At 37.0% G+C, this 15,895-nt stretch overlaps 1 protein-coding gene across 2 annotated transcripts in view; it reads right to left on the reverse strand.

Moving 5' to 3' along the window:
- Positions 1-15,895, reverse strand: part of LAMA2 (laminin subunit alpha 2) — a 447,053-nt gene that overhangs the window by 276,227 nt on the left and 154,931 nt on the right. For both annotated transcript variants that reach the window (XM_084889596.1, XM_084889597.1), the window contains exons 5-7: positions 5,749-5,928; positions 2,888-2,977; positions 820-937 (exon numbers count right to left, since the gene is read on the reverse strand). In XM_084889596.1, coding sequence (XP_084745722.1) covers positions 820-937; positions 2,888-2,977; positions 5,749-5,928 — 388 coding nt within the window. The remainder of the gene's footprint in view (positions 1-819; positions 938-2,887; positions 2,978-5,748; positions 5,929-15,895) is intronic.

Here is a 15,895-nt window from a genome sequence, read left to right on the forward strand (position 1 = left end):
CCAGTAGCAAGTGGAAAACTCCTTTCACGTTGCTTTGCCCATCCCTGTTGCTAACAAGTTTGACCTAATCTTTTTGTTTCCTGTCTAAACATATACACACAAGTGGAGAGTGGTAAAGGGTTTCTAGATGGAATGACAGTCACTATAACGCCCTCTGTGGCTGCTAACTGGCCCGAACTGGGCCCGATTGGCCCCTCCCAACTGCCCACAGCCCCTCTCCTATGCCAGCCAGTCCCCCTTCCCTCCCTTAGGGCTTGATCACTGGCCAAGCTGAGGGACCCCAACCAGTGCATGAATTCATGCACCGGACCTCTGGTGTAATTATAACTGCATGAAAGGATATCAGAGACAAATCAAAAAGCAAAAAAAAAGTGAGTGCAGAAAAATGAAGGGACTCCAGACATGGATGGATAGCATATACAGAATCTTAAACGGGGGGGGGGGGGGGGGGGGGGGGGGGAAAGTATTTTATGGTTGGGAATATTTTGTGATTAAAGTTTGCTATGACTCAATGGTTTTAAAGATCTACATGGCTAGTGACAATATGTGTATACTATGTTTTTATTTATTTATCATAATCCTAACATAGTGATAAATCCATTGGTGTTTGGTAAATATTTACCAATAAAACAAAACAACAAAAAACACCACAAAAAAGCCGAGAAACGAAATAGTGTAAAAGAGATGACCAGTTATTGCCTTGGATAAAACATAGAAATTGGAAGCAGTGCTTCCCTAAAATCGCCACATGCTTATATGACCCATGTCCCAGACAAGGAAGAGTTAGTTCCACATGCTGTTGGCTTCTCGGGAACATACCTTCACATTCGCTTTTGGTCAGAAAAGTCCCGGCGCGCCAAGGCTTCTGATGGAATCCCGGACAGCACTTGTCACAGCTGTCACCACACGTGTTATGCTCGCATTCACAGCGGGATTTCTAGTCAAAAGGGGGGGGAAACATGCTTTCAGCTGCTTTTGGAACCACAAACGAAAGGTTTTTCCTGGAAGGTAGAGTGAAGAGAAGAGAAAACTCCCAGACTATGGACAAAACACAACAGTCCTGTCAGCCTGGGAAGGAAGAGGTGCTCGTCTTGGAAGCAGGTATTTGATGGGCACCAGATTCTGGAGGTCCAGTCCAGTTCTGGGATCACTGGGCTTCAGCTTGGAAGAGAGTAGAGGCCCCAGCTGGGGCAATCTTGGGCCTAAGACTAAGATCCCTTCTTCTTTGAATTTAAGGCTTCCCTCGGAGGATTGTTAACATTTGGGAGTGTGAACACAGGGAGAGAGTTGCTCCCTAGGCACTGAAAGGCATAATTATAACAAATCAAATGTCCCAGCATGCACCCGGGCGCGCACACATGAACACAGTCCTGTCTCTATGTTGTAAGTACAGTTTTTTTGTTTGTTTGTTTCTTTTTTTAAATTTTGAATTGCCCTAGCCGGTTCAGCTCAGTGGATAGAGCGTTGGCCTGCAGATTAAAGGGTCCAGGGTTCGATTCTGGTCAAGGGCACATGCCTAGGTTACGAGCTCGATCCCCAGTAGTAGGTGTGCAAGAGGCAGCCAATCAATGATTCTCTCTCATCATTGATGTTTCTATCTCTCCCTCTTGCTTACTCTCTGAAATCAATAAAAATATATTTTAAAAATTGAATTGAGGTGACAGACTTCAGATGTACAATTCTACAATCATCTCTATATTATATTGTGTATTCACCACACTTTCCATCACTTTCCATCACCATTTACCCCCTCCTTTACTGTCTCCTACTTCCCCCATTCCCTTTTCCCTCTGGTAATCACCATACTGTTGTCTGTGTCTATGGGGTTGTTTTCTTTGCTTAATTCAGCGTTCCAACTCCTATCTCCTATGACAGCTGTCAGTCTGCTCTCTGTATCTAAGAGTGTATTTCTATTTTATTTGTTAGTTTATTGAGTTCAGTCTTCATTCATTGCATGGAGCTGACCCTCCAAGACTGCCTTGTGGGCTCCCAAAGCATGGGAAACACTGGTCATCATGACACCTGATAGACACACACCCTACTAAAAGCAGCACCTTTAATGTGCCCAGATAAATGTACCAGGGCATTTGAACCTCCCCCAAGAGGTAACATTATGATACATTGGTCAGAAAACTGGCTTTTAGAGAAATGCCATTTGTATTACAATTTGGGTAGGAGGAAAAAAAATCTATGCCTAGCTAGCTATGTTCACCAATCTTACTACTCAATATATTTCTTCCATATACTATCAACAAATGATTTTATATTTCACCAGTTTGGTTATGATTGAGAAGAATGATGCTCATTTATCTTCCTTTTAGTTTATATTCACTTAATACATTGTCATTAATGAAAAATTTGACCCAAAAGCATGGCAACATTTTCTGGCCTAGCAATTTCAATTTTCTCTTGAATACCCTCTTCCACCCCACTCCTTTTTGCCCCTGCCACACCTCAGTCTCCAGTTCCATGCCATTTATATTCACTTCCATGGACATTTTTCATTTGTTTTCATTAACTTTTTTGATGAAAATTTTTTAAAGAAATGGCCTGGTTGATTGATGGCAGGCATTCTCCAAAGCTAAATCATATAGTAGGCTGTCATAGCTAAAGAGGTTTCAAAATAGAAAGACCTGTTTGGAGCCCCCTATCCCCTTTTTGGGGGAGTGGAAGGGGGAAAAACTAATTTGGTTTATGATACAGTGATGGCTGTTTCAAAGTCTATCATCCTAACCACCAGCTCTATTTCACCCTGGCACAGCTTCCTGTTACACCGTTTAAGCCGAGACCTGACACCCGCTCCCAGGGTCCCTCTCAGCAAAGCCTCTTGTGAAACATTCTCAGTTCAGAGCTTCGTTTTGCCTCAGCATCCTATAAATATACATACATTTGTCACTGGATCAAGTGGACAAGCCCGGGCATGACCGTAGCAGATGCACATCCCTCCAACCGAAATATCCTTGACCGAGTAGTAATACTGCAAAAAGCAATCAGAGAGACATCCTGTCAAGAAGACTGCAAGGTGAGAGTAACAAAGGGAACCTTCAATTAAAAACTGTACTTTCCGCTTTTGTCCTTAGTGTGAAGCACACTGTGTTTCTCCAGGACAACCGAGGGCTAACAATAGCCCAGAGAAAGAGCGCGTCTGATTTATGTTGGGTGGGCATGCTAGAAATGTCTTTCCCACAGACAATACAAAGGCCAAGCTGAAGCATCTGTTGTGGAGGGCAAGTTGTTATAACTCTTCATTAAAATTGTTTTAGTTTCTTGCAAGAAAACCTCCTTTATTGTCATTAGAGAAACCTCAGTATCCACGAACCATATGGAGAATGTTTTGTTTGGTGAATTTGAAAAGAATCAGCAAATTTAGGGGAATGTGCTCCTAACAATACATTTCTTACACACACACAGAAGGAAGTGAAATGGGACTAACTGCAGGACTGAGCTAACAATGTGAGGAGCAAAGTAGATGGGCAGAACAGCGGCCTCTTTTCATGAGGATGTTAACCAGCCCCCGCAATCATTTCCCTCTCTGAAGTTAGGATAGGGCTAGGTCCCTGAATCTACCCCGCTTTTCAAAGACTATTTATAACTATAGAACTGAATTATGTTTTATATTTTAATTAATATATATATAAAATATTGTATAATTGAGAGTACTTCACATTGTCATGTGCAATCCAAATAACTGTCGCAGTGGCATATAGTTGTATTATTCTAATCATTCCCATTATAAAAACAGATTTAGAGAAAGTAAGTAGGTAAACAAAAATCTGAATTCCCCAATGACAAAGTTCCCTTTCATTTACTTTTTCTTTTTCTTTGCTTGCTTTTGTTTATACATAGTATCTCTTATAATATTTTTGTTGTATCACCTCACTTGATATATCTGAACTTCGAACTTATGAAACTTGCTAGGAAATTTAGATTAAAAGTCTGCTTTTCACTAACCTCATCACGTAGTAATATAGACACAAATAGGGATATTTGCTTGCCCAGCTGATACAGTAGTTTTTGTAGATGCTTTTAAATTGGGAAATCTGTTTTAAATACAAATATATAATGCTTCACTTTTGAGTCATTGAAAGGAGCTAAAATTCAATGTCCCTGTTTTATATATTTAAATTTACATGTAGTGTTTACTTAACATTACTTTCAGTAAACATATAAATGTTGAACTTTATTGCACGATTTTAAAGGCTCATGTCCAATGAATTTTAAATAATTAATGGGCACCCCAACCTTTATTTTGCCTTCTTAAAAGATGATAAAAGAAACACATTTATTGCCATTGATTCCCCATCCCCATCTGATAGATATACTGTCAAGAAAGATTAAATTTCCCTTCAAGATTATTTAGTCTTTCCCAGTATATATTTTAAGTCATGCTGAAATTAAAATTAAAAGGGATTATTTAAAACAAGAATCTAACATCACCATGAAATAATCATTACTTCTGTATAAAATAATTTACAATAGGCTGATATGTAACATATGGTAAAATTATTTTAGGTTTAGAAAATACGGGGCACTAATACAAGAAGCATGTATTGTATGGGGATAACAAAACTTTAAAAGTTATTTTATGATGGAGAGATTTGGGAAGGGTAAATTAAGTAGAGAAGAGAAAATTTATGAGGGTATTCATGAACCATGAAAAGTGTTGCCCTTCCATAGTCAGCACAATGTTCAGCAATTGTTGACAACAATCTGACCTTAGGAAGATCATCTTAGAACTAAGAGTTTTGTTCCACAATCTTAGCTTCTCCTAAATGCTCATTTTACCTCTGCTTCTGGACACACAGGAGATATTCTCTTAGCATGGATTTGTTTAATGGGTTTATAGTTGAATTGCCCCTCTTGCTAATAAAGTTGGTTATGTAACAGTGTGTAAGGGAGGTGGCACAATCCAGTGCATGTGGTGGGGGATAGATAGAAAGAAACACAGTTATGGCTCATAGCAACCTCCACTGACCATCTATGTCATACACATAAATTCCAGTTTATTAGCTCCTGTTTTTAAAGATTTGTTGAAAGAATGCCATAAGCATTTTTTTTCTGATATTCTATCAGGAAGGAAAATAAAAGATATAAAATCAGTTTTTCCCTACAGTAAGTAGTACTTTTTAAAACTATGGCTTTTGATTTGTTAATAAAGCATAAAATTAAATTATTTAATTGGACAAAATGGCACACAGACCAGCAGCATTGACATTACTGGGAACTTGATAGAAATGCAGTTTCTCAACTCAGCCCTAGACCTCCTGAATCAGAACCTGCATTTTCACAGTATCAACAGCTACTTCTGTGCACGTTAAGGTTTATGATTAATTGCTCTGTGTTTGTGTGTGTGTGTATACTAGTCATGTTATAAAATGTATTTCTTACTATTGATTGCAGCCAAAAATGTTTCAATTTCCTACAGTAACTCTTCAAAGCCAATATAATAGTGCTGATCACACAAAGTTCAAAACTTAATTCTCAAAAATCAGAATATAAACTAGGCATTATGATCTTCATTTTGCAAAAGAGAGGATCAAAGTTTAGAAATGTCAAAACTTTGATAAGTGTTATACATCTAACAAGTAGCTGAGCTTAGATTTGAATAAAAGGTCTACCAAATTTTAAAGTCTTTGATAACCACTGTTACAAATCATGGAAAGATATATTTTAAACTTATTTATCAGAAGATTAAAAAGAAGGGTGCAATATCATTCACAGCCTACAATATGATACATCATAACTTACCCTTCGTGTGACAATGGGGTCAATTTCCCTTGGGTCTTTGTGAGCAAACATCATCAAATCCGCATTCAGGGTGCGGATCCTCTGAAACCGCAGGCGAATATAGCGGGCAGAGGTGAATTCCAGCAGTTCAGGGGAAGGGTCATCCGCACTTGGTCTCCCGTTGATCAAAGAGATGTGAATCTGCACAAAGTGAGAGAAAATTTAACGATTAAACTCACCAAATACTAAATATTTGTATGTGTCTTTTTTTTCTTTTGGAAAATCAAGATAAGCTCTCTACTCTTAATTAATTAGACAGCTTCATGTATAGTGAAATAAAATAATTGGGGGACTTTATGGACTTTTTAACACATGTATATGCAATATGTTTGTTTACATTTTAGGTGTTCTCTATATATTGTAATTACCCACAATCCTCTATTCTAAGGCATTGCATCTACTTGACCTTCTTAGGGGTTACATAAATGTTTAAATCACTAATTTTTATCTGAAAATTATTGTGTCTGAAATTATTTAAGAATCTAGTACACAGTGGGAAACAACAATAACAAAAAATGACACACTGCAAGGAAAACTAGACAAATCTGCAACCACGGTAAGAGATTTCAATCAGTTGTTCATTTGTTGTCAGTTAGTTGTTTTTTTTTAGCAACTAGATCGATAAGATCAGAGGTATAACCCAGGCTATGAAAGTACATGAAAACTTGGTTGGAATGGTAGATTTGTTAGGAAAATAATTTAGCACAATTGACACTAAAAGAAATGAAATCTAATAAAATCAAAATAGAGAAATTGCAAAGAAACTATCCTTCAAAGGTGCATGAATCCCACATACTCTCACAAGCATTTCACAATAGCAAAACATTTTAATGAGAAATAAACCAGTTTGATAAGATAAAAAGAACACCTATTACAGATAAATGATTTTTTTACCCCTCATTCCTAAAGAACTATAAACCAATAAGAAAAAGACCAACAACATAATATAAAAAGCAGACAAAAGATACAAGGGAACTATTCAAGGAAAATAAAAATGGCTGTTAAATTTTTTATAAGATAGTCAATCTCACCAATTATTTAAAAGAGGGCTGTTCATTAAATCTACAATAAACTTTTTCCATTTTCTTCAGGTGGTCAAAACCCCAAAATATTGATAACATTCCCTGATGGCAAGACTGAAGAGGTATAAGCATTTTCATATACTTACAAGTGTGAGTGCAAAATGGCATAACCCCTATGAAAGTGAGTTCAACAAATGCAGCTCAGCCATTGAAGCTCAGTGGTTGAGTGCGGACTTATGAACCAAGAGATCATGGTTCGATTCCCAGTCAGGACATATGCTCGGGTTGCCGGTTCAATCCCCAGTGTGGGGCATACAATCAGTGATTGCAGCCAATCAATGATTGCAGCCAACCATTGATTGCTAATCAATGATTCTCTCTGATCATTGATGTTCAATTTCTCTTTCTTTCTCCCTTCCTCTCTGAAATCAACAAAAATATATATTTTTTTAAAATTACAAATGCATACAATTTTTAATCTAATATCCATCAATGTGCAACTGGTTAAATAAATATCTACATACTGAATTAGTACACCATAAAAAAGAATGAGGCAACTGAATATACTGATAGGAAAAAGTACTTTCACTCTTTGTACTTTGTAAATACATTATGGCCTATGCAATAAATTACATCAAATCAAAGTTGTTAAATAAAATTAATTAATCTGTGGTAGGTTTTGGACTGAATCACCCCCTCACTCTCACCCCACCCTCAAGCCTGTGCATGCATGCACAGGAGGCTAAAGACACAGGAATGTAAAAAGAAAGGATTCTTGTGCTGGGCCGGAAGCTGTCCAGTAACACAACAGTCCATGCATGTACTGGGAAACTGACTTGAGGTCACCACTGGAATTTTCACCTACTTTTGCAAGATCATATATCATGTGTGTTAATTACATTTTTTGACAGGAGAGGCAATGGTATGTGTTTCCATTCTGAACATCCTGCATTTAGATAATCTCCGAGAGCATTTACAAACTGACTGCCAATAAACTACTGAGTCACTAGAGAAATAATTATAGCAAACTCTGAGATGAGAAACTAATTCTGATGTCACAAACCATAAGCTCAAAATGCCTCATGATAAAAATATGAAATGTCCCAGCTAATTGAGTCTACCTTGGATACATAATAAGAATAAATTCATTTACCACATTTGAAGATGATAGAATTCAAGGTCTGCTAAATATACTGAATCTGAAAATGCTGGGTACTTTCTAATGTCAAGAAAAAAAATCTAAAGGAGTGAAGTGGATCTTGTATATTCCACAGATCTGGCATCTAGCGGGTAAACCAGAAATGCGTTTAAGTAGTCTCTATTACTTAAGAAGGTATCAATTAAATGTTAAAAGGATGAATAAAAAGATACATGAAGCAATTAAAATTAGTTCCCCCTGCCGATTGATTTTGGCATCCAAAAAATCACAAGTGCCCTTGAATTCATGCTTAATTTCTGTCTCATCAAGCTCTCCCTTGAGTGCTCCTAAAAATGCTATTTGAAAGAAAGGAGGAAATCACTGCATGTCTAGGATACAAGTTTCTGAAAATTATTAAGGTTTATTTGGTGTTTATTCTATGGCGAACCATTATTTGTGGTTGTACATATAATAAAATCAGTAAGTTCCTCTTTGAAACACACGGGAAATTTAAAATGAATGGCTATACATGTTTCTCATTTAGGTTCATAAACCATATGATAGCCACATAAAGGATTCAGCAAAAGAACACTTCTCACAGCTTTGGTATTTTCATCAAGCTACTCTGCCAAGAGAGCTTGTGAGCAGAGTTCGTCCCAAGCTGTTTCTGGATTATAAAACCAGCCAGCTGTTTGGCCATGTTGTGAGCAGCTTCTTTCCATCACTTTCTTTTTTTTCTTTTCTTTTCTTTTTTTCACCCCCCTTCAAAATAAATCATAATATTGGCTAGGATATTTCCACTGACATGACGCTGTGTAATTCCCAGTCCTCTGGATAGCTTAGCATACTTCCCGGTTTCCTGTGGGGTGACAACTGGAGGGTGTCTATCTTCAAAAAGAGATGAAAAGTGTCAGTCCTCAAGACCGCCACTGCCTTGCTGTGAGGCTGCGGGAAGCCTGTGGCAGTCTAGAATCTTCTGCAATGATTTCTATTACAGGCATGTTGGTGGGTGTATGTTCATTCTGTCAAAGGAATTCATTCCAACTGAAAATATCATCCTGATTAACAAACGGTCTTGTAGAATTTTAAATTACCCTCTTCTTTGAAATTAGTCTCGCAGAAAAATAAAGAGGAAAATACCTTGTTTATGATCAAATGACCAAATCAATATTTCCCTCTATTCATCCAAATAATTCCATTTTTATTAGTAATCATACTATATATATATCATTTTCCAACTGCAGATGGAGAAACATTTGTGACTCTCTAGCAGTTTTACTTCTATAATCAGAATACAATTTTAAAATGGTTTATGCAGCAAATAATCAGATTTCTTTAATAAATCTTTATTGTTCATATTATTACAAATGTTCCTCATTTCCCCCCCTCCATTGCTCCCCTCCACCAGGTTCCCACCCCACCCTCTGCCCTTTCCCCACCCCCCATTGTCCTCATCCATAGGTGCACAGTTTATGTTCAGTCTCTTCCCACAGATTTCTAGTATAAATAATTATCCCTTATGATGTTTTTCTAATTATATTAATACAACTACTTTAGATTTCTAAAACAGCTATACTCCTAATACCCTGCTCAATTACACAAATTTCTTGAGTGGGTGCATAGATGGGAGAATGTAGGCTGCTTAGAAATCATTAATAAGTTTTAGAAATTTTGAATTGAGCAGTGGAAACAAATGGAGGTGACAATGTATGTGTGGTGTGCTCCCTTAGAGCATTTTAAAATCCCATTTGAATTTTTAATCTCTAAATTTGCCAATTAAGAATGTAAAACAACTTATATGTAAGGTGTCTCCAGGAGATAAAACAATAAAATCCACATATGTCGGTGCAGCCAAATAACATATAGGTGTATATGTAATTACATATATAAATGAGTAATTGAGATTTGTGGGAGTCTCTTAAATATAATCATGGTTAATATATTAATAGAGGTCCAGTGCATGAAATTCATGTAAGGGGTAGGGGGGGTGTCCCTCAGCCCAGCCTGCACCTTCTCCAATCTGGGTCCCCTCGAGGGATGTCTGACTGCTCTCACAATCCAGGACAACTGTTTGCCTGCCTACAGTTAGCCACTTTTGCCTGACAGCCTGATCACCTCTAACCACTCCCCTGCCAGCCTGATTGACATCTAATTGCTCACCTGCTAGCCCAATTGCCCCTAATTGCCCTCCCCTGCCAGCCTTATCACCCCTAACTGCCCTCTCCTGCTAGTTTGGTCACCCGTAATTGTCTTCCCCTACAGGCCTGGTCACCCCAAACTGCCCTCCCCTTCTGGCCTGGTCACCCCTAACTGCCCTCCCTTGCCAGCCTGGTTATCCCCAACTATCCTCGCCTGCAGGCCTGATCTCCCCCAACTGCCCTCCTCTGCCAACCCAGTCACCCCTAACTGCCCTTCCCTGCTGGCCCAATTGCCCACAACTGCCCTCCCCTGCAGGCCATCTTGTGGTGGCCATCTTGTGTCTACATGGGGGCAGCCATCTTTGACCACATGGGGGCGGCCATCTTTGTGTGTTGTAGTGACAGTCAATTCGCATGTTAGTTGGAGAGTAACTTTGAAAAATTAGCCAAATAAATTCTATTTTATTGTGTGAATAGGGAAAATATCATATATTTGGAGAAAGGGGATAAGTTGCATGAATCTTAGGAAAAGGGACAGCACAACAATTTGTCATCGTGTTTCTGACACCAGGCAAAGGCTCTGTCCCTGTCTATACAGTATATCACCAATAGTAACCCTCAAATTATGACTGTTTAGTCCTTACCATAACTGACCTACTAAAAGCATCTGAAAAAACTGAACACTCCACCTACTTCCAGGACTCCACACTGTCCTTGTTTTCCTCCTACCTCACTGGCTATCTCCTTCACTACTTAACACCCTTTCTCCTCTCTAACTCTAATTTTAGAGTGCCATGTTGTTCATTCTTTGGTCTTTTCTTCTGTTCTATTTATACTTGCTCACTTAGGGATATCATTAACACTCACAGCTTTAAATACTATCTATACTTATGTCTTCCACATCTATGTCTCCAGGCCAGATCTCTCCTCTGAAGGTCAGAATGTAGAATTCAACTGTCTTCTTGCCCACATTTATTTGCCTATATAATAGGTTTTGCAAATTTATATCTCAAGTTGAGTTCCTGTTCTTCATCCCAACAGTCTTCCCAATTTCACTAAATAATTTCATTATTTCAGCTACTCAGACCAACAACTTTAAGTCATCTCGACTGTTTTTGTTTTCTTTATTCCTATATCTGAAATGTCTAAAAATCTTATTGGCTTTACCTTCAAAATATATCCAGCATCTAAACACTTCTCTAAAACCATCTTAGCCCAAGCTTTCATCATCCTTTGCCTGGGCACTACATTGGGATCAGAACAGGTCTTCATGCTACCACACCTAACTCCCTATGGCCTACTTGTAATATAGCAGATTTTAAAAAAATTAGTAAATGTTTCCATCAATTTAGTTTCAGTGTTCCTTAAAATAAAAATCATAATTATTAAAGATTTAAAATATTAGACACCCCCCCCCCAAAAAAAAGCCAACTTTCATTCATGCTGCAAGTTGGTCTATGTTCTTTTATTTCTGCTTGCCAGATGATCTTTAGTAATTTCTGCAAAGAGATTCTTCATCAATATATTATATGGAAGAGTGTTAAAAGATGGCTAGCAACTTTATGAAAATAGTGTGAACCATAGCAAAGGAGGTCCATTCCAACTCAAGTGTGTGTTACATGCCATTGGGTTGGCTCTGACTCCTGGTGACCTTATGAATAAGTGAGGTCCACAATGTAGACCCAGGCCTATGGCTGCTTTTATAGACTTGATTTATCTCATATATTGTCTTCCTCTTTTCCTGCTGCCTTCAATTTACCCCAGAATTCTTATCTTTTCCAAAGAATCCTGCCTTCTCATGATATGCCCAAGCAGGGCAGCGTTAGTTTTGTCATTTTGGCCTCTAGCAAAGTTTTAGGTTCCCTTTTCTTGAGGACATACTTGTTCATCTTCCTGGTAACAGGGTATCCATAGAGCTCCAACATCATATTTCAGAAGAATATTTTCTTCCCGGCTTCAATGTCCAAATGTTTCATCTATACTTAAGAATTGGGAATACGAGAATGTGGATGATCTCCAATGACACATTTTTGCTCTTGGTGATCTTTCCTAGTTCTTTCACTGCTACCCTTCTGATTCTCTGTCATCTCTCTATCTCTTGGCTGCAGCATCCATTTAAATGGATGTCCAAATCAAGTTAAGCAAAATCTTTAACAATTTTGATATCTTCATTGCCTAAAGTTGCATATTTCTCCTGCAGTCTTATTTTTTGTTTTCTTGATGAAAATGCAGTTCTCCTTTGGCACTTTTCTCTTGCCTCATTTCCCTCAGAGCTTTTGAACTTGGGGTCCCTTGACCAGAATGTTTCCCTCCCAGATTTGCAATGCTCACATTATCATCTATTTCAAATTATTTAGCAAATTCAACTAGCTTTCTACTTTAAAAGCTATTTCATAGAGTTAATCAAATTTTTTCTCTCTAATTATATGAGCAAATCTTTGAGTATGTTATTTCCACAAAATGAAATTAAAGTCAGTAATCCTTCATATCATTTTCTATCCAAGAATTTTGAGTTAAGTTGATTTAAAGAAAATTAGGAAGTTAACAGCTTGGATCCATGACTTCCTTATATCCAAGTCTACTATGCGTGTTAATATTAGTTAAACATTAGTTAACTTTATTCTCTATTACACCAACGTTCATTTTGACAGGCTACTTTCAGCTGAGAAGAACACATAAATGTGTTCTCTCAGTTATAAGACATTTTATTTGAACTTAAGAACTACTCAAATTAATTTTGTTAAGCAGACCAAAGTGAACCTTACCCATAGTTAGCTCCATCTTTGTGCAAATCATATTCTGGCTATTTCAGTGTCCAATCTATAAATTAGATGTGCTACTATTTGCATGAGTACATAAAAAATAAGCTTATTAAAATTATAGAGTAAATTTCTTAAATTCTATGGACACACAATAACTACCAATAAGGCTAATTAACAGAGTATCTTGCTACTAGAAGAAAAAATTTTCCCAAAAGCTATCATCTTTATGGACAGTCATTAGTTTTATTATATGTAACAGAATAGTTATTGGAAAATAAGCTTCCTTACCTCATCAGAAAAGTTCCACTGCAATTTTTTAAATTTTTCAAATCAATGGAAATTTTAAAAGTATTAAAAATATAAAAATACATGCATATCTAAATATTAATGCATGAGCAATAAAAATAACTAGATAAATAATAAAAGTTATATGTCATTTAAAATACAGGTTAAATATGTAAACATTTCAGACTAGATATTTCCCTAACCAATCAATTTTATAGCCATAATGAGGAAATTGGGTATTACAGAATCAATATTTTTCCAGTCCATTATTTTCAGTGATATCAGACATAATTTATTAAAGTTTTCTTTGCATTTTCCTACACCTCCTATTTTATTTTCTCCAAATTAACAGCTGTCATTTTTATGATTATTTTCATTAATTCAAATACTGCTCCTTTGCACATCCAGAAAATGAAGTATTCGGAAGGCTTAAAACACATGCATAGAAAGCTTTATCTCTGGTCTGCCTCTTCATACTTGAATATTTTTATCCATTCATTTATTTAATCAGTCACCCATTCAATCAAAAATATTTACTGAATCATTTTTACTTCCTCTTTTTTAAAATATATTTTTATTGATTTCAGAGAGGAAGGGAGAGGGAATGAGAGATAGAATTATCAATGATGAGAGAGAATCATTGATTGGCTACCTCCTGTATGCCCCCAACTGGGGATCAAGCCCACAACCCAGACATGTGCCCTTGACCAGAATCGAACCTGGGACCCTTTAGTCCACAGTCTGACTCTATCCACTGAGCCAAACCATCCAGGGCTCACTTTCTCTTTTTTGTGTCATGGTTTATCATACCTCAGGGCTTCATTGTCAAGCATCTTTTCTGTGTCTGCACTGTTTGCACTTTATACAGCGTTTAGTCCTCAGCTGAGATGTCAATTCGTTCCTTCCATGAATACATCCATGTTCTGTTCAGAAGTTCTTCCTATGAATTCTCTGAGCTCCTCTATTATCATAGCCTATTTACTTGCATGTGTCTGCTACTAGACTGTAAGTTCGATGAGAATAGAAACTTTGCCTTATATAAAATATATTTTAATGCTCAACAAAGTGAATAGTACATAGTAAATTCTTAATAATTACTAGCTGAATGAATAAATCAATATCAGTGTCCAAATATTATAGGCTGTGATAGATCTTCTGGCAAATTAACTATTGTCCCCAATCAATATTCCCAATTTTTATATATCATTCAAAAAAGGGCTTTGTATATTTTTAAATATATTTTACCTATATTTCTAATTCTATTGATTGGATGCACACAAGAACTTTGGCATGAATTTTATTTACCACTGGAGGCTCAGTGCATGAAATTTGTGCATAGGTAGGATCCCTAGGCCTGGCCAGAGATCAGGGCCATCTCCTCCTTCCCTCAGTCCCTCAGCTCCCTGCTGCCAGTCGCCTTCCATGTTCTTCACCAACCCCTGGTTGTCAGCACACATCCTAGCAAGCAATTAAACGTCCAGCTCCTGGTCAAACTTCTGAGGGAACAATTTGCATATTAGTCTTTTATTATATAGAATAATTAACTAAATCTCACTACAGCTGTAACAATTCAAGTACTTAAAGCAGGGGTCTTCAAACTACGGCCCGCGGGCCACATGTGGCCCGCAGAGGAGTCTGATCCGGCCTGCCAGGTTTTTTGGGCAGTGAGCGCAGCCGAGGTGTTACAGTAGGAATTAGTAGTTCATCTAGTCCGGCCCTCCAGCTCTCTGAGGGACCGTGATCTGGCCCCCACTTTAAAAAGTTTGAGGACCCCTGACTTAAAGGGTCATGTTATGGAGATCTTGGTAGTCCCAATATTTGGAAGAATAAACAAAAAAGTATTTCATACACTAGTAGGGTCATTTCTGAAGATAAAAAATAATGCAATATACTTGTATAAATGGATACATTCTTTCAGGTGCCTCAGTATTCCTACTTACCAAATCTGGAAATACATTCTTTTTATGCAGAATGCACTGAATTCATTTGGAAAGTCCTTAATAAATATTGCACTCTCATTAGAAGTATACAAACCCAACTAAATTAACTTCTCCTTCATGGATAATGATTACTGATCTGCTTAATAAGTAGTATTTTAATTAATAAAATATCAAAGACTCTGAGTGACCTTAAGTTCATTATTCCAATAATACATAAAATGTCAACCTAATGAACTACTTAACAAATAGGACTGTATCATTGACAACTCTACCCTGAGCTTGTCTTAACAGGTACTTGACACTCCTATAAGGTGGTATTTCACTTTGACACCCACATCATCCCATTGTCCCTGAAACTTAGATTGTTTTTCTTGCTTTTTAGAATTATAATTCTTGCCTTTGTCATTCCTGAAAGTTTTTCCTTCTATATAATATTTAAACATATTCTTCACTGTCAAAACAAGTCATTAATAAATTGCAGTGTAATAAGAAAATCAGTTCTCTTCAAAGACTATTTGTCTTTTTGTTTTTTTCTTTTCTCAAAGTAGAAATACTTAAAATACTATTTCAAAGATTTGTGAAGCTTCTCTCTTGATCAAATAAGAGCATCCTTGTCCCTCTCTCTGTTTCATTTTATATCAAAGTTATTTATTTTTGTACCAACAGCAGATTTCATGAAATATGCTTTCTAACATTTATGAAATTAACACATAGAAAGGCTAAGTTTTTTGAAAAGATCAAAAATAGAAGTGAAGTCATAGAGCTTTAGGGGCTTTGATTTTCTCAACACCTCAAGCTTGTTACAGTTTTTCTTTTCAAAAAG

Source organism: Pipistrellus hanaki (genome assembly GCF_964339955.1).
Source record: "Pipistrellus hanaki genome assembly, chromosome: 7".
Lineage (NCBI taxonomy): Eukaryota > Metazoa > Chordata > Mammalia > Chiroptera > Vespertilionidae > Pipistrellus > Pipistrellus hanaki.